Source organism: Capsicum annuum, chromosome 9 (assembly GCF_002878395.1).
Source record: "Capsicum annuum cultivar UCD-10X-F1 chromosome 9, UCD10Xv1.1, whole genome shotgun sequence".
NCBI lineage: Eukaryota > Viridiplantae > Streptophyta > Magnoliopsida > Solanales > Solanaceae > Capsicum > Capsicum annuum.
Window position 1 is genome coordinate 46,151,877 of NC_061119.1, and position 22,111 is coordinate 46,173,987.

The window sequence follows — 22,111 nt, forward strand, 5'->3', positions numbered from 1 at the left end:
CGTCCAATCACAAGCAACTAGGCCTACACCTTACAACTATAAATAGAGGAGTAACATATCATTCTAGGACCAAAAAAAGGAACACTTTGACAAGCATTGACAACGTCATCATTGACTAGCAAGTTTTTGTAAGGAGCAATCAATGGAGTTCTTCCCGGAGATTATTCCAAAACAACAAAATACTTTTCGACGTCACAGACGATTGAAATACGTCTCTAGGAGTTCAAATCATCCAATGATTCGGGAAACACGCAACTGAAGGCCCTCGAATCATTGCTAAATTTAGGAGAGAAGAATCAAGAGAATAACAGAATTGTACCCGCAAGATTCATATTAATTAAATTATTATTTTCTTTTATTTATTTTTGCTTGTAGTTGATTTTTCGTACACGACGAAAATTTGTTGTGAACACATTGGCCTCAAACATAATGAATCTTATAATAGTATGTGATTGCGTTTAGGCATTAAAGTATTAATGTTGTTGGTACCATGTTGAAATTCTCTAGACATCAATGGCCTTGACAATCATTTAAAAATTATGAAATTCACTAACATTCTAAATTCTTAAATGTAATCAAATAATAATATCAAGACATAACACATACTGTTCTCTCATTATATTTTGCTCAACAAAGATTATTAGAAAATCGAGCTTTAAACAAATCACTTATCATATTTTATGTAGTTATAGATTCACCTCCAAACGTCTTAATGCGTCCAATGGAGGAATTCACATAGCCTCCAACAACGATGGTACATCCATCTACTCTTGATACTTTGTACATTTGGTGGGTACTTTCGTACATTTGGTACTACAATCAAAATACCTTTGCTATAATGATGTCAAATAAGGATAAATCTCCATCCTCTAAACCTGATGGCTTATTTCTATTGTCGAAATCACAGTTCATTCCCAACTTACATGTTTCAACCTAATGAACTATCAACGACTTATCCTCTCTTTAAATTGACATTTTTTATTTTAATTATTTAATTTTTTAAAGATTTTTGTAGATATGGAAGCAGAAGTTGGTGCAAATGTTACCCATTTTTGCTATGAAAATAAATTCACGTCTTTAGTAAATTGATGAACAATGTCTAATTCGCTCGAAATCTGTGAATTATAGTCGTGGACATAAAAGTTACACATTAGCTCACCAATGACTGTAAATGATGTTTTTTTGAAAAATACAGAGAAATAATTCTAGTGTAAACAACATAAATCCCCTACCTATTAAAACTAATTACATAAAATCCCTTCTAGTTTTCTCTCTCCCGAATTTTGCAAATATACTCATACATTCGGCTGTCCCTCATACATAGCTCGAATGTATGATAAAATAGTTAATCCTATATTTAAGGTAAGATGATAAAACATAATCTCCTACATTCATGGAAAGAGTAATCAGATAAAATCTTTCATTCCTTAAATAAAGCCATTAATCACCTATAATTATGTTTTGTATGATTAAATAAAATAACTGAAATTTAAATTCAAAAAAACTCTTAAACAACACTATTAGTTTTTCTCATTTTTAATGACGTTTTTGAAGGAAAAAAAGTCGTCTTCATCTTTTTTCAATTCTCGAAAAAAAATGAACATCCCCATATTGTTACGTCATTTCAAAATTTTGGAGTTGAAAATCATTTATCAATTCTGTAAAAGTGATGCAATTATTATTTCAGAAAGTATTAACTTTTTGAAATTGATTGCAACGATCGCGATGGAATTGAATATTGACGAAGTTTGAAAAAAATTGAAGTAAAATACACAACAATTTCACATGTGTGAGGGCAACTTGTACATTTAAAAAATAAACTGCAGAAATGTATAATGTTATACTACACATCTAAATTTTTCACCTTAAACATGTATGACCTATATATCTTGACAGAAGGTATAATGAAAATTTATACAAAAATAAGACTTTCTAACAGTATAATACCACATAAAGCATAAAATGCATCTTATAAGGACTTTTAATGTATAACATATTAAAATATATATCTTCAGGCTTATATTATACATTAGAATAAGTATAAGGACAACTTATATATTTTAAAAATAAACTGCAGTAATGTATAATGTCATATTACACATCTAAATTTTTTTCTTTAAACATGTATGACCTATAAGCTTGCCAGAAGGTATAATGAAAAATTATACAAAAATAAGACTTTTAACTGTAAAATACAACATAAAACACAACTAATGTAATAAGAACTTCTAATGTATAACATGTTGAAAATATATATCATTAAACTTATATTATACATTAGTCTTCCAAAATAACTAATGTATAATGCCTGATATATTATATCTTATACTTTCAAAAAAAAAAAACTTCAAGAATGTATAATGTTACACCATACATATAAAATATTAACATTATACATTATTTATCTATAAACTTGTCAGAATGTATAATGTCACCTTACACAAAATTCATAGATTATAATTGTATAATTCGACTAAATACAAAAACAGCCTCTTCTATATATACAAAAACTTACATTATACATAAGTTTGTTAAATAAAGTAATGTATAATGTATAAAATCTACATCTTTGGACGCGATGACAAATAATTTTTTTCCATCGTACCAAATCACTTATTCTTTTGAATAGCCTTGGTGTACAAATTGCAGTTATCTTTGCAACCACAAAGTTAGCCTGTATCAACAAAAAAATAAACATAAAGTTAGATAAAATACTGAAACATATAAAATAGAATCTTTGAAACATAAAGTTGGATCTAAGAATATTGGAATAATTTGATATTAGAAAATAGAATCTTTGAAAGAGTATTAAAAAAATATAAAACGGAGCAAGATCATCCCTTTTCAGAAATAGAATAATATAAACAAATATTAAATAATCAAATAATTAGGATTTAGATTCTTACAAAAGATTGAGTAAGTGATTTCATTGATTCAATCGTTTGAATAAACGCCGTTGTGCTCTGTTCAGGGGATTCATTTTTCGTGGCATGTTCCACCCCGTTGTGCTCTGCTGTTGCTGCTGATGACTCAATTGAGATTTTTCGAAGCTTCTGATAATTCGTCGCCATTTTTTTTGCCTTTATTTTCTCAAACAAGTCCATGACTTTCTAATTTGGTGAAGTTAAAAGAAAAATCAAAAATTAATGAATGAAATCAATAAGTTCAATTAATGTTTGAAAACTTACAATGGTAAACTCTAAGTATGATTGCTTGATTTTAGGCGTGAAAAAGGGATTGAATAATGGATGATAAACTGATTTGTAATGGGAGAGAAAAAGAAAGAGGAAAATGCGGCCTTTTTTGAATGTATAATATTAAGGAGAGAGAAATTACCAAATAAGGAAATTTTTGTAATTATTTTGGAATTTGTGTAAATACTTTACCAATTTGAGATTTAATGTAATTATGTAGCTTTAACTTGTGTATATAGGAAATTTTTAGATAATTCTATCCTGTTCAATTAGTAATTTTCATCATAAAATATTACAGAAAATAAATATTTGATGTTCACCATAAAATATTTAATATTATACAAATTTAAAATTATATATGTAATATAATTTTATCATTTAGTTATCATATCAAACTGTTATCAAAGCTTGATTGTAAGTTTACATTATTTTTATTAAAAGTTTTGTTTGTGCTCATGCCTTTTAATACTCTTCCATTTGATGAATTTTTTCAATTGTATTTATGTTGTTCTGACTACTAATCAGGGTCTGTTCTTTTCATAAAATATCCATTCCACCAACTACTTGTCTCTTTACTCTTATTATTTTAAATTTTTTCTTTAATTGATTTTCTTAATTATTTTGCTTATCTATATAATATAAATTGTTTAACTTTCGATATAAAATTATTACTATACTTTATTTAGATTTTTATAAATTTAGTATTATTAAATTTGTCTGTTTTTGATAGTTTTCCGTAATTGGATACACAACTTTTTAATATATAATTTTAATATTTTCGTTAGCTCCTCACCTATACTTTACCTATACGTTTACATCCTTAATGAAGACTTTAATTTTCTTTTTAAGACTAAAATTATTAATAATTAATAATAGAAGATATATGCAAAAATTATACTTGCTTTACCACACTAAGGTTATGTATGAGAATGAAATGTTTACCGGTCTATTTAAATGATCAAAGTAAAATTACTGCAATTACTTATATCATACATAATTGTAACTACAAAAGATATCCAATACATACACCAATACAAAGCAACATCAAATATTCAGGAGCAGTAATATTTTCAAATACTTTTTTTGCCTCTTCTTATAATTTTGTGGCAACATTTTTCATTAATCTCCCACACAATCATGAAAGGCAACACATTTACTTCACAGTTTATAATTTTTAGATACAATTCCTATTTTAAAGCAGAATCATTTTCTATTTTCAAGCAAATTTCATGAAAATCTATAGGGAGTTCAACTTTTTATTTCTTAATATTTACATCCTTATTTTTTATTTTTCTATATTTAAAACAAACATAACTTTTTGCTATCTGCAAAATCTTATTACTAAATTACATGTTTTAATTATTTTTCAACTCTTTATTAAGTAATTAACAATTTCCTTATATATAAAAAATTAGTAAGAACATAACTATGATTGAAAATGTCACATTATATTCACGTTAGATACCCACATTTTCAACAATCATCTCACCTATTCATATCCAAATTTTTCACTAACCTACCGCACAATCACTTTGATAACAAATATACTTAGCTGTTTAGAATTTTTTTCAATACAATTTTAATTTTATAAATCAATCACATTTTCTATTTTCAAGCAAATTGTAAGATTTTTTTTTTACGCAATTTTTCATATTAGATAGATTTTAATATATCTAAATTCCTATTTTTCTATATTTAAAGCAAACAAAGTCTTCGTTGTCTGCAAAATGTTAACAGTAAATTACATGTTTAATTCTTTGTTAAGTAATTAATAATCTGTTAATATAAATAATTTTTTTTTTATAAAAACATAACTATGACTAAAAAATTATATTATATTCACTTTATATATCCAAATTCCCAACAAATATCTCACAAAATTTACCTTCTGTTTTTTTTAAAAGAGAAAATAGCCAATAGCCCCCCTAACCTGTACCCCAAATTCGAACTACACACTTATATTTTGCAGGGGTCCTATGACCCCCCTGAACTATTTTGAAGTGGAATATTTACATCCCTGAACACTGACATGGCAAGAGAGTGTGTTTCACTCTCTTTGAGAGTGAGAACGATTTCTTTTAATATTTCTTTATTTTCTTTATTCATTTTTAATTATTCTTTTTCTTTTCATTTTCTTTCTTTATTCTTCTTCTTCTTCTTCTTACACACAATGGCATCCAAGAACTCATCAATGACATCGAAAATTAATTTATTATTTTCCTAATTTCCAAGCATAAAATCGATTGTTTTCGACTTCAAATTCGTCGAAAATTTCAAAATGGGTATTGTTCACTGTTTCCAACTTCAAGATTGTCGGAAATTTTAAAATCAATATTGTCCATTATTTACGACTTCAAAGTCGTCGTAAATTTTAAAATGGGTTTTGTCCATTATTTCCGACTTGAAGATTGCTAAAAATTTCAAAATTCTCTATTGTTTCCGACTTTAAGGTTATTGAAAATTTTAAATTCGATATTGTTCATTGTTTTCGGCTTCAAGTTCGTCGAAAATTTTAAAATTGGTATTCTTTCTTGTTTCCGGATTTAAGATCATTGAAAATTTAAAAATTGTTATTGTTCATATTTTCCCACTTCAAGGTTGTTGAAAATTTTAAATTCGATGTTGTTTATTATTTCTGACTTCAAGATCATCGAAAATATTAAAATCGATATTATCCATTATTTCCGACTTCAAGGTCGTCATAAATTTTAAAATGGGTATTTTCCATTATTTCTGACTTCAAGGTGGTCGAAAATTTTAAAATTCTGTATTATTTCTGAATTTAAGGTCATCGGAAATTTTAAATTCGATATTGTTCATTGTTTCCGGCTTCAAGGTCGTTGAAAATTTTAAAATTGGTATTGTTCATTGTTCCGGATTTAAGATTGTCGGAAATTTAATAATTGATATGATCATTATTTCCCACTTCAAGGTTGTCAAAAATTTTCAAATTCAATTTTGTTTATTATTTTTGATTTCATCAAACAGTTCATAACCAAAGAATCGACAACAAACCAACATGAATAATTATTCAACGACAACAAAGATCAAACAACACACAAACATTCAATCTCAACATCGAAAATCACTCCGGCGACTTTGGTGGTCGCGGACCAGTACCAAGAGGAGCGCCACCTCAAAGCGAGCTCACCCCAACAAAAATCCCCCAAAAATAGTGCTCCAATTGCTGGAAATTTGAGTTCGAAGCCAGCACCGCCGTTGGCGATCTCTGGTGAAGGCGGTGCTGCCACTATTCAACGGTAAACGGAGCACAGCCAATGCCAAAAGATGTGCCTTACTGGGGTGAGAAAAACCCAATAAGAAGACCCAAAAAAGAGTGTGTCAATTGACGCCAATTTCAGATTAAAAAATACGCTTTCAGTCGTGGATTCCGACGACGGCGGCGGCGCTTCGCGGGACCTCCAAATCAGAAATTCCCAACGCCATTCCATGAGAAATCACCCCAGCAATCCAAATATGTTAGATGAAATTGAAGAAAATGATAGAAAGAGAAGGTAATGAAAATTTAATGAGTTCATTTTGGCTTTTGAGATTGAAGAAAAGAAGATGAAGAGAAAGGGGAAAAATAGATTGAGATTGAAGAAAAGAAGATGAAGAGAAAGGGGGAAAATGAATTGAGATTAAATAATTAAAGTCAAATAATTTTTTTTTTTTAAAATAACGTGGTAATGAGATGGCATAATGTGGCAGCGAGTACAACTCACTACCTGAAATAATATCTGGGCATGAGCTTTTAGGGGTGTAAATATTCCACTTTAAAATAGTTCAGGAGGGTCATAGGATCCCTGCAAAGTATAAATGTGTAGTTGGGATTTCGAGTAAAGGTTGGGGGGTCTTTTGACCATTTTCTCTTTTAAAAGAATTCTACATAGATATATAAATTACTACAAAGTATCAATAGTTAGTTGTGAAATAAAAACACCTATTTAATATTTACAATAGTTTACTTTAAAAAAAATTACATTAAAAATTTTAAAAGATACTTTTACATTTTCTACGTAAGTATGTGATATTCATACCCACGTTTTTCACTAACCTACCACACATTTTACTTCCACAACAAATATACTGTTAGTAATTTTTTTAATACAATTTTAATTTTACAAATAAATCACAACTAACAAATTATATAGATATATTTTAAAATACCTAAATTTATATTTCTATATTTAAGGTAAACAAAGTCTTTGTTATGTGAATAATATTAATACTAAATTACTTGTTTTAATTATTGTTTCTTTATTAAGTAATTAATAATTTTTTAATATAAATAAAAAATTTATAAGAACATAATTGTGACTGAAAAGTCATAATATATTCACTTTAGATATTCCGATTCAACCAATCATCTCACAAAATTTACCTTTTTTTTTTTAAATCACATAAATACATACATTAATACAAACACCCAGAGTTAGTTGTGAAAATAAAAAAACCTATTTAAAATTTATAATAATTTACTTTAAAAATATTACACTAAGAAATTAAAAAGATAACAGGATTTTACATGTAAGTATGTGATTCACATACCCACATTTTTCATTAACCTACCACACAATCACTTTAACGACAAATATATTTCACAGTTTAAAACTTTTCTAATACAATTTTAATTTTTCAAATAAATCACATTTTCTATTTAAAGAAAATTGCAAGATAATTTTTTAAGCAGTTTTTCATATTAATAGATTTTAAAATATCTAAATTCCTATTATTCTTATTTAATGTTTAAAACTTTTTCCTATAAATACATACCTAACACTATAGACTTTTCTCAAAGCATATGATTTTCTACAAACACATATTCTAAAATATGGAAAGAATTGATTATATAAGTGAAATATCAACCAAGAAAATGGATTGAAACTTGAAGGTGAGAGTTGTACGTATGTGTCATGCTACATCAAGGGAAAAATCAAATTTTTACTGTCAATTGAATTAGTTCTTCAAGATGCAAAAGTCTTTAAAATTATTTAATATATATATATATATTTTTTTGCATCAATATTGACTGATTAATCATGAATTTAGGTTCTTACTTATTTATTTGCAGGGAGAAAGAATTCATACAACAATTTCACGATTCGTTGTCCATTATTTTTGAGGAGAAAAAAATGCAATAAAAGAAATGTGATTGTATCTTATGTATACATCCGTTGCTGAGCCTAACAATATGCATTACAAAAAACTGCACATAACTTTAAGCTGGAGTATACACCAAAGACTATTGTTGTGGAGACAACTGATTCAGATTTTAGGTTAAATATTTTTAATTTTCGATTGTTTAAGAATTTGAAAAATCACATTGACATTGATGACACTCAATTATTCGGTAATATTTTTTTCCTTTACTCTAATTGAATTTTTTTGTTAACAAGATATCACTATTTTAAATATTTTTTTTGACTGTTCCACAAATATCATCAGACTTGTCATGCTGAAAAATAAATTCATCAGTTTTGAAATGGCACAATAAGTCAATTTTTGAATGTTGTTATCGAAGACCATGAGTAAGATTGTAATGCACTTATTAATTTTAAATGTTTTCCTAAAACCTTAATTTCTAATATTTGTTTACTAATGCAGAATGAACACAGAAGCTACCCCTGAAATGCTAAGTTAAGCAAATTCTCAACATAACTTTTTTTATTTCTGAAGAATTGGCTGCAGGAACTATACAACTTGAAATTGTTAAAGAATTGCTTGACTCTGTTCAGGTGAAATATTCTTTATGTTAATTTCAAACTAGATTTCGACTAGCTTATCTATACGTAACATACATCAAATTGTTGAAAATTTATAAAATTCTTATACATGACTTTATTTCATTTTTATAGGTCAGACATTTGTGGATTGTAGCAAAAATAATGAATTTGAAACTTAAAAACAATTGGTCATATGTGGGGTGCACAAAGTGCCAGAAGGGTGTTGATGAAGTTGCCAAGAATGTATTTCTTCTACATTCTAGAGCAATTCATTATCACTTCCAAGGATATATTGTGCAACATTCCTAACGATTTACAAGATGAGTTTACTGAATACACATAATCTTGGTACAACCTCCAATTTGTGAAGTTCGAAAACTAGAAAGTACTCAGCCGATCAAGAGTGGCAGGCTTATCACAAGTGTAAGTCAGTACAATTGCATCAACTTTCTTCAGCTCTTCTACAAGTTCACCTCTATTTTCAGGAATGTATAACAAAAATTAACATCAAAACTAAACCAAGAATTTTCATATGTTTTTTCGCATATTATAACTAGCTACTGCAAGATAAACAAAAAATATCCAACATAAGCCACAAGATGAACCCAAACTTGCATATATATTGAACTTACACATAGTAAAGGCATTTTAGCTCTATACACAAACCTTCTATAAGCAAAGATTTGTAGCCAGGTCTGGTAGATGAAAACTGGATCAAAACAAAGGAAGGCATATATGAAACCATGAAAAAGAAAACTAACAACTTTTGAGCAGTTAAACAACACCTCTTTTCATAAAACTATAGACATAATGTTTATGCAAGTTAACAAGTATCATAGGCACAAATACTAGCCAACAAACCAACAATAATGGAGTTTAGAAAAAGAAATTTGTTAGCACACCTAGAAGACATATCAATAATAGTTACCAGTATGTGCAAGTTAATACAACACAGTAGTTAAAAGATAAACTTTTTTCATAGAACTATAGACAAAACGCACACACAAGTTAACAAATATCATAGGCACAATTACTAGCCAACGAACCAACAATAACAAAGTTTAAGGAAAGGAATTTTTTTAACCACCTAGAAGATGTATCAATAATAGTTACAGTCACTTTATCAGGATAAATATCATCAGAAAGCTGGTAGGCGGCAACACCGGATGAAAACTGGGTGGAAAAACATCAACATCAGCTGTTAGATGCTGTTAGAATTAAGCTAAACTTTTCAGTTTTAGCATCTCCTGCATCCAAACTGATATCACCTCAAAGAATATCTTATAGACCTCAATTCATGTTATATACCAAGGAAATCTTAGAGGATGATCGGCCAAATCAAAGTACACTGATCAAAAATTCAATCAAAAAGAGAAAATGGAGGAAAACACCTCAACAATTAAAGATCATATTATTGTCATAATATCTTATGGACACAAACACAAAGAGAAAAATAAGTAAACCAACCTTGAAATTTAAACTTCAAAAATAATGTATGGAGAATTCATATATCCTTCTCATACCATACACAATTTCAAAAGAGATGTGATCTATGTTTTTAAAACTCAAATATGTCTTAAAAGAAAATCTGTCCAAAACCTTGGAACATTAGAAAAAAAAACTATTTTTAGGCAATACACAAATATGAGGCAATACTTAAATATGAAATAGCCATACAGATTAAAATGCATTAAAGTTCAAGTCTTTTCAAGAAACACTCGAATTGTTAAATTAGAAAACAAGTATCAATCCTGGAAAGTTCACCAAAATTAAACAATATTTAACCTATGAGCCCATTCTCATGAGACGATAGAATCATCACTCTTTAGAAAATGTGTCAAAAGTAAGGTTGATGTAGGTTATATTCTTAAACGAATCTCATAACAATGATAAGAGCATAAAACTATCGACCAAGTTTCATACCATCAGATTCACACAAAGAAAGAAGAAAAAAGTAAGAAACATCAAGGACACCTATTGAGCACATTATAAAAATATGAGAAAATTAGAATTTTATTCATGTACATAATAAAAAAGAGGCATCATGAATTTTGTAGTTAGAGAAGGATCGGTAGCCAATGGGACTTTGAATGTTTGTACAATCAAAGTAATTAGGTCATGTTTAATAATCATAACTCCATTTTAACACAAAGAGGGCAATAACCATTAATATTAGCTTCGAACTATTTGAACTCTTATGCAAAGTCTTTCAGTTAATCAATAGAAATATAGAATAAAAATGAAGAGAAAAGTACTCTAATCTATTGGATGCATTAAGACTATTGGAGGTGAATCTATGAATGCACAAAATATGCTAAGTAATCTGGCCTACCAAAACCTGGTAGGTTAATTTGATACCAAAATAAGTAATTGTCGCATCCTTACTATTTTTTAGTGTAACACAGTTTTAGTCTTTACAAGGGCACCCCCTAGAAAGATTTAATACCAAGGGCCAATCAAGCAATTGTTTCCTCAATATCTAATGTTGCAAATGCATAACTCACACGCGTTCCCTTGACTCAGAAGATGTGGAACTAGGAGCATCTGCAACAATAACATACCTAGTGTATTCCTACAAAATGAGGTCTGGAGAGGGTAAAGTGTATGCAGTCCATACCACTACCTCAGATAAAGTAAAGAGGCTATTTTTAATAGACCCCCGACTTAGGACAGATAACAGAATAACCAATAAAAATCATAAAAGCAAATAATAAAAAGGGATATCACACCTCTAGATAATAAAAGAAGCAAGCCACCCACAAGGTAATATTGTAAAATTGCTATTCAAAATCTACCAGGAGCACTCTATAGAACAATAAATGATGTTATTAGTAAAAAAACAAGAAAAAAGCTATCAAACTTCAAAATGTGTGTATAACTGCCAATAAATAGTTATAAGTTGTCCCAAGTTGAACAGATGGTGATGAAATTAACCAATAAATAACTACCATAAAAGAACTCAAGATTAATAATAGCTGATGATGTAGTATATGGTCAATGAGTTATTGTCCTTCTCCAACCCTGACTTCCCAACCTGAGAGCCATAACTAATGTGTTCCATGGGTTCAACTGATCCCAATATCTTTGACATGAAGTATAGATACATATGCTTGAACCTATAATTTAAAAAATATATTGGCTGTAAGAGCTAAAAGATTAAACTGGCCAAATTTATATCTTGGATCCATCTCTTCGTAATAATGAAATCCTGGATCTGTCTCTATAACTAAGAGTCCCCAGAAATTGAACTAAATTACTATGATGGTGAGAATGAGCCAAAACTAACATCTCTATTTTCTATTTTTGCTTAGAGTTGAAGCCATAACTATAGAGGATGCATTCTAATTTTGATTTTGTGGGTAATATAATAAAAGTAACAATAGTTCCATCTACAAGGATAATTAAGTAGTAGAACTTAAACTGTATATACATGCTGATTCTTACCAAGGGATTGACCTTTATTGCTCTCTCTTTCAAGAACTTTAATGGCTTGAAGAATTTACCATATAATTCTCACCATTTTTCAAGACTTTTACATGTATGAACATCTCCAATAGTGTCTCCCCAGAAAACAATGCCACTTGTTGACATCTAATTTTTGCCCCCCACGACTAATTTAGTCTTGAGTTTCGTTGATTTTTAATAAAATTAAAACTTTTATTTCGTCCGGATAAATATTCTCTAAAATATTTATTTTGAATTAATTTTATCATTTAAATGATGATTATACGTTTTCGTATTTACATATGTGAGATTGTGTAAGCTTTACTTTTTTTTTTTTAAATCAAAATTGGACTATTATTGAGATTAATCTTGAAAATCAATTCAAACGGTAAAAATTTGAGTTAGTTATAATTTGTTCTCAAAAATGATTTATTTATGAAAATATGTGTTTGATTTTGTTAAATTAAGAAGCATGAGATTCAATCGATCGTTAATTTTTTTCAAATCTTGATTCAATTTAGTCGATTTATTAGATTAGCCATAATTGAAATTAAATTGACCACAATTGCAATGCAATTGGTCAAATTAATATTCAATTTGGTTAACATTTAAATTAAAAAGATTAAAAATTCTGATTTAATTTGGCCATTTTATAAATGACCAAAATATCTATCCTTTTCCATTTTTGATTAAACCACAACACCAGCCCAATACCCATAACTAGCCGAAAATCCGAACCCGGTCCAATCCACATAATTCCTCTTTTTTATCAGCGTATAGACAACAAACAACAACAATACACCTCAACCCGATTCCACCAGCAACCCGATTCCGCCAGTGAAAAACGACGAACAAACTAGCCAACCTGATCTAATGAAGCCTCAACCCGACCTTTTTCCTCTTCGTCGCGTGACACCTACGCGAGTTCATGGAAGAAAAATTGAGAAACTTCTAGAAATCACTAGGTGGCAGCCACATCACAATTTCAAAGAATTTTCTTTGAAAATCCATATAGAATTTGTTAAATCTGTACCATGAAGGTACATACGTTCTCAATTTGGATTGGTTGGGGAAAAATTCATTTTCTCCAATATTTCCAATTTTCAAATTCTTCAAAAAAAAATCCAAATTTGGTACAAGTTGTTAGCTGGAAATTCTATCCTAAACCTCAATCCGAAATCTCCCATTTTTTTATTCTCAAAATGCCCTTGAGAGTGGCTACTCCACATCAGTTGAGGGTCAAAAATGTAATTCTCAAGTTTCCCTATAAATAGCTCGTTGCGAAGGAAAATTGGGCAAGTCTTGAAGGCTAGAAATTAGGCTCTCAAGCAACCATTTTTTAGAAAAAATATTCTCACAAAAAGTCGTTGGAATTATCGGAGTAGCTACGGAGCTTTTCTGGTGGTGGTCGAAATCTCAACCCTAGCTCATTGTCTCATTTTGCTGCTCCAAAAAGGGTAACACTTCATTCCATTAAGTTTTGACTTTGTCTCTTTTTCAATTTTTAGTCATAGTAGCATTTTGCTCATGCGATAACCTTGTATGCTGGAAATTTATTGTTGTAGAAGGCCTGGCAGACCATAGGTTTCATATGATGAAAATTGTGTGATTCTTTGTCCTCATGTAATAATTGAATTGATTCATGGATTTTGTAGTGGTAGTAGCATTTAGGTCGCATTATTGTTTGCTGTTTCTTTTTTCACAATTGGTACGAGAATGTTGAGTTTTGTTTATTCTTTCTTTTGTGCTTGCGTGATTGATATTGTTCAATGTTATTTGAAATTTCTAAGATTGAAAATGGTGTTTTGATTCAATTATTGGTGTGTTTCTGGATAAAGATTCAAGCTTTCATAAATTTATGCCGCTGCTCATTGCCATTCTGAATTTGCAACATTATCTTGTATATGAAAGGTGTTCTCTCTCTTGGAAGTTTTTTTTAAGATAACTGTTGAGTATTTTCCATTATTGCGTAAAGCTTGACGGTTTGAAATGTTTATCTCACTGGTGTTTAAGTGCATTGATAGATTTAATTTTCATGTCTTTACCCATCTAAAAATGATATAACTCAAGTTGTTGCTTTTGTTTTCGTTCCTTTTCCCTATGACTTAGCCATGTTTGTATCGTATTTAAAGATGTTTTGTCACTATTTCCTCTTAAATATTAATTGTGTCTTCATAACTGGATAGAGTTTGATATTAAGTTTTTAATGGTTTGAGTTGAAGGTTTGTTAATATGATTTAAAAAAATTCTGAACCCGAGGATTTTTCAATGATCCTAGATTTGCAGCAAAGCATAATAAATCCACTAAGAGGTGATGAAGCTACTCCGAATGTTGCTCAAATAATGATTTGATATGTTATATTATTTCAGTTTATAATTTGTTGTTTTTCTTATAGTCTCCTGCTCCAATTCATCAATTTGCTTAGTACATTGTGGTCCAGACATCATTTTTTACTTATTCATTTGTTTATATTATTTTACCTTCTTTTCTTACCATGTATCACACATTCCAGTGAAGTATTCATTTCCTGAAATTGGTTGGTGGGTGTCAATATGTTGCAAGCAAATGCATGGATACTTTTGTCAATTTGAAATTGTGGTTGTATGATAATTACTGTAACCACGAATAGTTGTTAGAATTTTTTTCGATTCTTGTTTATTTAGTCATTGTCCATGATACATATATGATGTTAATACGACTTTTGAGGTTTCTTTGATCTATAAATATCCAGGAGACCAGTGAGTTCGTGAAGAGTCCAGAAGCACCAATTTGATAAAATCGTCTAAAGCTTCTGATATTACTAGTTTGCATAACTTGATCAAGAGAATGGAAAATTTGGCTCAGGATTTTAGTTTTAATCAAGTATAGTTGACTCCATGTTGGAATCAATCGAAAACTTTTTTTTTTTTTTTTAATTACTTTGACACTTCAAAAGGATTTTATCCAATTTGTTATTTGTGTCCAAATTGTTCCCTTTTTTCTCTTTGATTTATTCACTCCCAGTTTATCCTTTCTCCTACTTTCCTCTATGGTTCTTCCTTCTCAAAATGGTTAAGTTAGGGGGTTGAATCACCGTGTGGGTAATGAATCTTTATAATATGATATAGATCCTTCTAACTTTTGTTGTAGGTCAAACCATAGCTCTATTTTTGTTCAATTTTTCTTAGTTGCTTTGTTTATTCTATTTTCCTATTTTGTTTGAGTTCTTTATAAAGACGCATATGCTCTTGGGTTAAATGATAGGCCTTGATAAACTAGTTTAGCTTTCCTAATGATTGAATGAATTGGGTATTTCAAAAAAACTCTAAACGAGGGGTTATGTTATGACAATTATAATGCTTTGAACCATAGTGAAAAGATATTGATTTTTGATTTGCTATTTTGAAAGAATGAGTTGAATTTGAGTAAATCTCAAATCATACATGTTTTTAGTTAACTGGTCAAGTGTTTAATAGTTAATTTGAATTGCCAATTTTGGATTAATATTAATTCATCTCCTTTTAATTTAAGAATTTCTTTGGTTGGTATATGTTTCTCTCCAAATTTGTGGATCATTTTACATTCTGCTTGTTGATTGTAAATTCAGAATGAGTATTAATTCTTTTTATCTTTCCTTTGCATGAACCCACCTTGGAGCCCAAATGGACTCTTTCTCCTTGTGTTTCATAATGGGCCAGTGAGGCCCATCTTTTTGAGTCAATCCTCAAGGAATAAGGTCAAAAGTCAGTTGCATGGCACACAGATTCAAGGAGTTAGAAGAAGGAAAATTGAGTTAAAAAAGCCATTCTTAGATTAGCTACGAGACTTGAAAAGTCTCATTTATTTCCTATCTTTCCTTTGCATGAACCCACCTTGGAGCCCAAATAGACTCTTTCTCCTTGCATTTCATAATGGGCCACTGAGGCCCATCTTTTTGAGTCAATGCTCAAGGAATAAGTTCAAAAGTCAGTTGCACGGCACACAGATTCGAGGAGTTAGAAGAAGGAAAAATGAGTCAAAAAAGCCATTCTTAGATTAGCTAAGAGACTTGAAAAGTCTCATTTATTTATTATTATTTTACTTGTCTTTATTTATTTATTCATTTGGGGCCTTGAAGCCAAAGTTGTAAACTAATACAGGTGAAACAGATTGTGGGACAAAAAGGGCTCAAAAATATAGTTTAGGAATGGGCCAAATCCCAACATCTAGATTAGGACAGGTGAAGATGGATAAAAGCCCATTAGATTAGGACAGGGTTGATGGATTTGGGCTTAAGAGTCTAAATCATTTATTCCTTCCCCTTTCTGTTTTTCTATGTTGATTTGCTATATGTTCGTTCGAACCTAGTGAAATTTCTTACTAAGTCGTTAAAAAATTGACTTAGCATAAACCTCAAAAAGATTTTCTTAATCAATTCTCTTTTCAATAATCAATTTCCCTTTTAAAGTTGGTCAAAAGAATCATTTTTAAATAGTCAGAATAACCGCAAGTTAGCGAACATTTTAGGTGCCTTAAAAACCTTTCTAAAATGTTAATAAGAACCTCTTACTTGGGATTTTCTCAAAAGCCTAAGTCTTTTTTCTGTTTTGAGACTTAGGATTTTATTTTTTAAAAAAGTTTTCTTAATTTCTTTTCAAACAAATTAAGTGGCGACTCTGTTTGTTTTGAAATGGTTTAAAAAGTTGAAATCAATATTTTCCAACCCTTCAAAATCGAAAAAGGGTAAAACAACACCTACCATACCAACTAAAATAATAGCTTGAACATTATTTTTCATCATCATGCAAATAAACTTCTCCTTTAATGTAGTGACCACTATATGTAACCAATATAACACATTAATAATAATGGGATAAAATCTACGAGTGGAATGTAGATGACCTATCTGATAGATAGGTATCTACAATGGTACATAGAATGTTGATGTACAGTACTTTATGTAAAGTCCTTCCGAAAGCTAATGATAGGGGCATTGTCGAAATGATTACGACAGGTTTTACTGGTCAGCTTAAAGGCTGGTGGGATAATTATCTTACCCAAGACCAAAAAACCAAAATCATCCAGTCTGTAGTAAAGAGAGAAGATGGCCAAGATGTCATGAATGCTATTTATACCCTAATTATTAATAATATTGAGCACTTCTCTGGAAGATGGTCCGATAATAGTGAAAGTATTAGGACTCTGCTCCAAAATCTTAGATGTAAGACTTTGACATCTTGGAGATGGTATAAAGAGGTCTTCCTTTCTAGAGTGATGGAATTAACCGAGAGTAATAGTTCTCATTGGAAGTTCAAGTTTATAGATGGTCTTCCCATGTTATTTGCTGAAAGAATTAAGAAAACCCTTAGAGGTTCTAATGTGAGTATTAACTATGAGGATTACACCTATGGTAACCTTATAAAGGTAGTTACTCAAGAAGGTTTAGCTTTATGTAGTGAGATTAAGTTAAACCAACAGATTAAGAAGTATCGTCTTACTGAGAGACAATAGCTGGGATAATTTTGTGAGCAATTTGCTATAGATATTTTCAAAATCTCTAGAGAATCTTATAAGAGTAAGAAAAAGTACTCTGACGAGAAAAAGTCTAAAAAGATTAAGAAGAAGGGAAAAAGAAAAGAGGATTACGAATCCAAAAAGGCTTATAGAAAAGCCAAGAAAACCAACACTTGTTACCGATGTGGTAGATTTGGTCACTTTGCAAAAGATTGCAAAGTAAAAAGCAAGATCAAGAGTCTCTCTATTGATGATGATACTAAAGACTCTCTGTGTAAGATTTTGCTCAATTCCTCTTTGAAAAACTCCAGTCCAGACCACATTGATAATGAGGAAAATGATTCAACCAACGAGGACCTGCGAGTTCTCCATAAAGAAGACTATATGCCTTCAGATGATGAGTGCATTCCTTGCAAAGAAGGACAACCTTGTACAAAAAAGGAGGAGGAGGATATTTTATACAACATAATATCCCAATTTCAAGATATAGAAATTAATGTCTTGAAAGATAACAAATTAACAGCTCTACTAGAAATGCTAAAAGACCTGGGTAAGCAGGATGACAAGCCATCCACCAGTTCTTTCCCTAATAGGAGGAAATGCATATTATTCCCTCCGAAAAAGGTCCTTATACCATGACTGAAGTTAATTAACTTTTAAGGGAAAGACAGAAGGTTGAAGCTATTCCAGCAACAACCCAAGACCTGAAGAATGAGATAGATAATTTCAAGAAGGAAATATATTTCCTTAAGAATCATAATTTGGCATTAGATCAAAGGGTTTATGCTTTAGAAAACCAAAAATTATTACCTGCTAAGGATAGCCAAACTCTCCCTGATGGAGATTTCCTTAAAACCTTAAAAGGAGATGCTTACCAATACTTTTATGCTGAGGTCACCTTTCTTATTGATTAAAACTATAAGAAGGAATTTACAGCTCTCATTGACAGTGGGGCAGGTTGTAACTGCATTCAAGAAGGTATGATACCTTCAAGATATTTTGAAAAGACCAATAATACTATTAGGAATGCAAGTGGTCAGAAAATGGGAGTCGAATATTGAATCCCTCAAGCGTACATTTGCAAAAATAAAGTTTGTATGCCTGAAACTTTTGTTTTAGTTAAAGATATTGCTAATGAGCTTATCTTAGGGAAACCTTGGTTCCTATATTTGTATCCGTTAGTTCGTTGGGATGAAAAAGGTATCATTGGAACCTTTAATAATAAAAATATTCAGTTTGAATGGTGTGATCCACCTTATACCAGATATTTAAATCTGATTAAAGAAGAAATTATTTCAAAAAATAGGCTAATGAAATTTTTGAAAAATGAAATTTGCAGTTTGACTATCAATGAAACTCTTCAAAAACCAAAATAACTTGAAAAAATTGAGTTTCTAAAAAATCAGTTGTCAATTTAAATTTGTTGGGATCATCCAAATGCTTTTTGACAAAGGAAACAACATGTTGTTAGTCTCCCTTATGAAAATGATTTCCAAGAAAGTAATTGATAACACTCAAATTATACTCTTGAATGGGTGTAAGAGATCGTTGTCAATATAAAACCCAACTAAGTTGGGGTCGAATCCTATAGGGAATAGGGTGTGAACTTTGATTTGTTTACGAAATGCTTTACTGATAGTTTACTGTTTTCTAAAGATGGGGTTTTAAGTTTCACAGAAAGTCAAATGTCACTTTCAATACTTCAGTGTTTGTAACCAAGATAAATGGGAAACCAGATTTATGTTCACCATGGCTTTTGGGAGTTGACAGATACTAGATAATGATTGGGATTCTTGAAGTACGTAGAACATCAGACTATCCTTGACTATGATACTATCTAACTTACCTCTCGACCTCACCAAATAATTTATTATATAATTCTCTCAAACTTTGATAACTTATCTATTTCCAATAGGATGTTATCTCAGGTAGATTAATCCAGTTACGCCATCAATCATTAAACAGAAGGTTGGTAGATTTTGAGTCCCTGTTGATAATTCACGACCTCTAGTCTATTTCTCCGTTGGAAGCAAATAAAACCTAAGGCATAATCTAATGTTTGCAACCACTAGATTTAAGTTAAAAAAACAAAATTTCAAGGTGTTACTACTCCTTGAATCCGTTAAACACCTTGCATCATATCAAACCCTAATCCATGGATCCCATAACTCTGGCTAATGGAATTAGCCGCTCATGATTTGATGAACGAAATAAAAAGTTGAATTCATGATGATAAGGATCAAATTAAGAATGGATGAAAAACAACAAGTAGTTTCTTCAATTTAATCACAAGGTGGAAGACCAAAAATAGTTGATAAGAAACAAGAAGAATAATTAATGAAAAAGAGCAATGTACGTCCCTCTCTTCTCAGAGTTAATGTCTCCTAGATAATGACCAATCCCCTTTAAAAACCCTAACACAAGTCTTTAAATAGTTAACCCTAAATAAGGAAACAAAATTAAAGTTTCAATTTTCTCTTCGGATTAGACGACGATGCTTTTGACGGTGCATCAGACACCTAACGACGTGTGCGAGATGTCATCAAATATTCCAGTGAATTGTTATCTTCTGACTCTTCAGACGGTAATCCTGACGGAGTGTCAAAGATCTTGACGGTGCTTGCAAACTGGCCTCACAACTTCACTGGTAAACAATATATTCTACCTTAGGTTGACGATGATTTCGATGAGATGTCAAATATTTGATGGTCCTTCCAAATCATCGTCACTGTTCATCTAATCTTCTCAGGTTCTATCTAATATTGACGGTGAATTTGATAGCCTGTCCCATGTATGACGGCGCTTCAAAATGATCGTCAGATACATTTTAGCTTATTTCCACCAGATTTTAACTGTTTTATTCTTCTTTCCTTAGGTTTCCTCCCTGATCACTTGTATCCTCATTAACACACAAAAACGATCAAAAATAATAAAAGTTTCTTAAGACTTCTCAATTATTCAGAGTTAAAAGCTTCAAATGTGTTAGCACTGGCTCACACATCAACACCCTCAACTTAAACATTTGCTAGTCCTCAAGTAACCAAAACATAACTAGGAGTAAGCAAAGTACAATTTGGCAGCTAACTACTCTTATCAGTTCAGAATACACGCACCATATCCATGATCAATCAAAATAAAATCAACTGTGTCTAATATTTAAAAATAACCATTTAACTCACAAGCATCTAGATATGGAAAAAATCTCCACAATAACAACCTAGAACATACCCAAATTACATTCTCTGAACAAAGTAATTAATAGCAACATACCTGATGTGCCCTCACAACAAAGAAATCCCTTTTTCACTAGATTTACATGTATTAACATAGGGATGAACGTAAGACTCACTCTCAGAATGAAGTTCCAACATTGCACATCGAATGCCATAGGCTTGCTCTTATAGTCAGTACCGAAGTCTTCAGATAAGTCGGTTAGGATCACTATAGGGCTTTTCTAAGCTTGTAACATAGGATAGGGGCTGGTATGACATTCAAGGGTATTTCATAGTGACTACAACTCCTTGGCACTACATTAACTCACGGGGTTTCAACTTTTGACCTTCTTTTCTTCCCTCTTTTATTTGTCAAGTATTCTCAAGATGGGTGCTGTTTGTTCAAGCATTAGATTAAATTTTTTAGTTTTCTCTTTTCTATTTGCTTTTTCACTACACCCAACTTGTTATTCATTTTCTTTATTTTACCTCTCTTCATACTCATAATGCATCACGCACCCCTATAGTAGCCACCCTCAACTTAGGCTATTTGCCTAAGTCAAGGTGCATAGTATCCAAGGAGGACCAGGGCTAAAATAGGTTCATTGTGATGTAATAGGAAGGTGAAAGGTGTACAAGAAAGAATTAGGCTATTTAGGCTCAAAAAGGGATCAAGGGATATTGTTCACACTTGGATGGTTATTTAAGCTAAAATAGGTTAACATGAAAAAACAGACTATGATCCTTTCCTAAATGCCTATCCTATGACTATGGGACGACTAATTGGGAAAGTTCTAGATTCAACGCACAATAGGAACTGAGTAAGACCTTACACGCACATGGCACACAAGTATATAGCACATCACTACTCATCCATTTTATGCATTTGTTTTCTACAGGTTATTTATTTGCTATGCTAGTGCCATAAACAAATACATAGTGGTCATACTAGAAGTACTTCACATAGTTCACAACATATCAGACCACTGGAGAAGTACTCAAAATTCACAAAATGAGATAACTGCCTCAAGTATTTGCACTACTCCTAATTATCCATAGAAT

The 22,111-nt window shown here is 30.7% G+C and overlaps 1 protein-coding gene across 1 annotated transcript; it reads left to right on the forward strand.

The window, feature by feature from the left end:
* The first annotated feature begins 17,249 nt into the window (after positions 1–17,249).
* LOC107841583 lies at positions 17,250–18,476 on the forward strand. Its single transcript, XM_016685458.2, has 2 exons — positions 17,250–17,763; positions 17,866–18,476. The coding sequence occupies exons 1-2, from the start codon at positions 17,250–17,252 to the stop codon at positions 18,474–18,476; spliced, it is 1,125 nt and encodes a 374-aa protein (XP_016540944.2).
* Positions 18,477–22,111: the final 3,635 nt, after the last annotated feature.

Excerpts from the sequence above, each read along its gene's own strand:
- LOC107841583 (XM_016685458.2), top strand. The coding sequence starts at position 17,250 with ATGGTACATAGAATGTTGATGTACAGTACTTTATGTAAAGTCCTTCCG. Across the intron at positions 17,764-17,865 it reads AAAGGTAGTTACTCAAGAAG|ATATTTTCAAAATCTCTAGA; the intron begins GTTTAGCTTTAT and ends AATTTGCTATAG.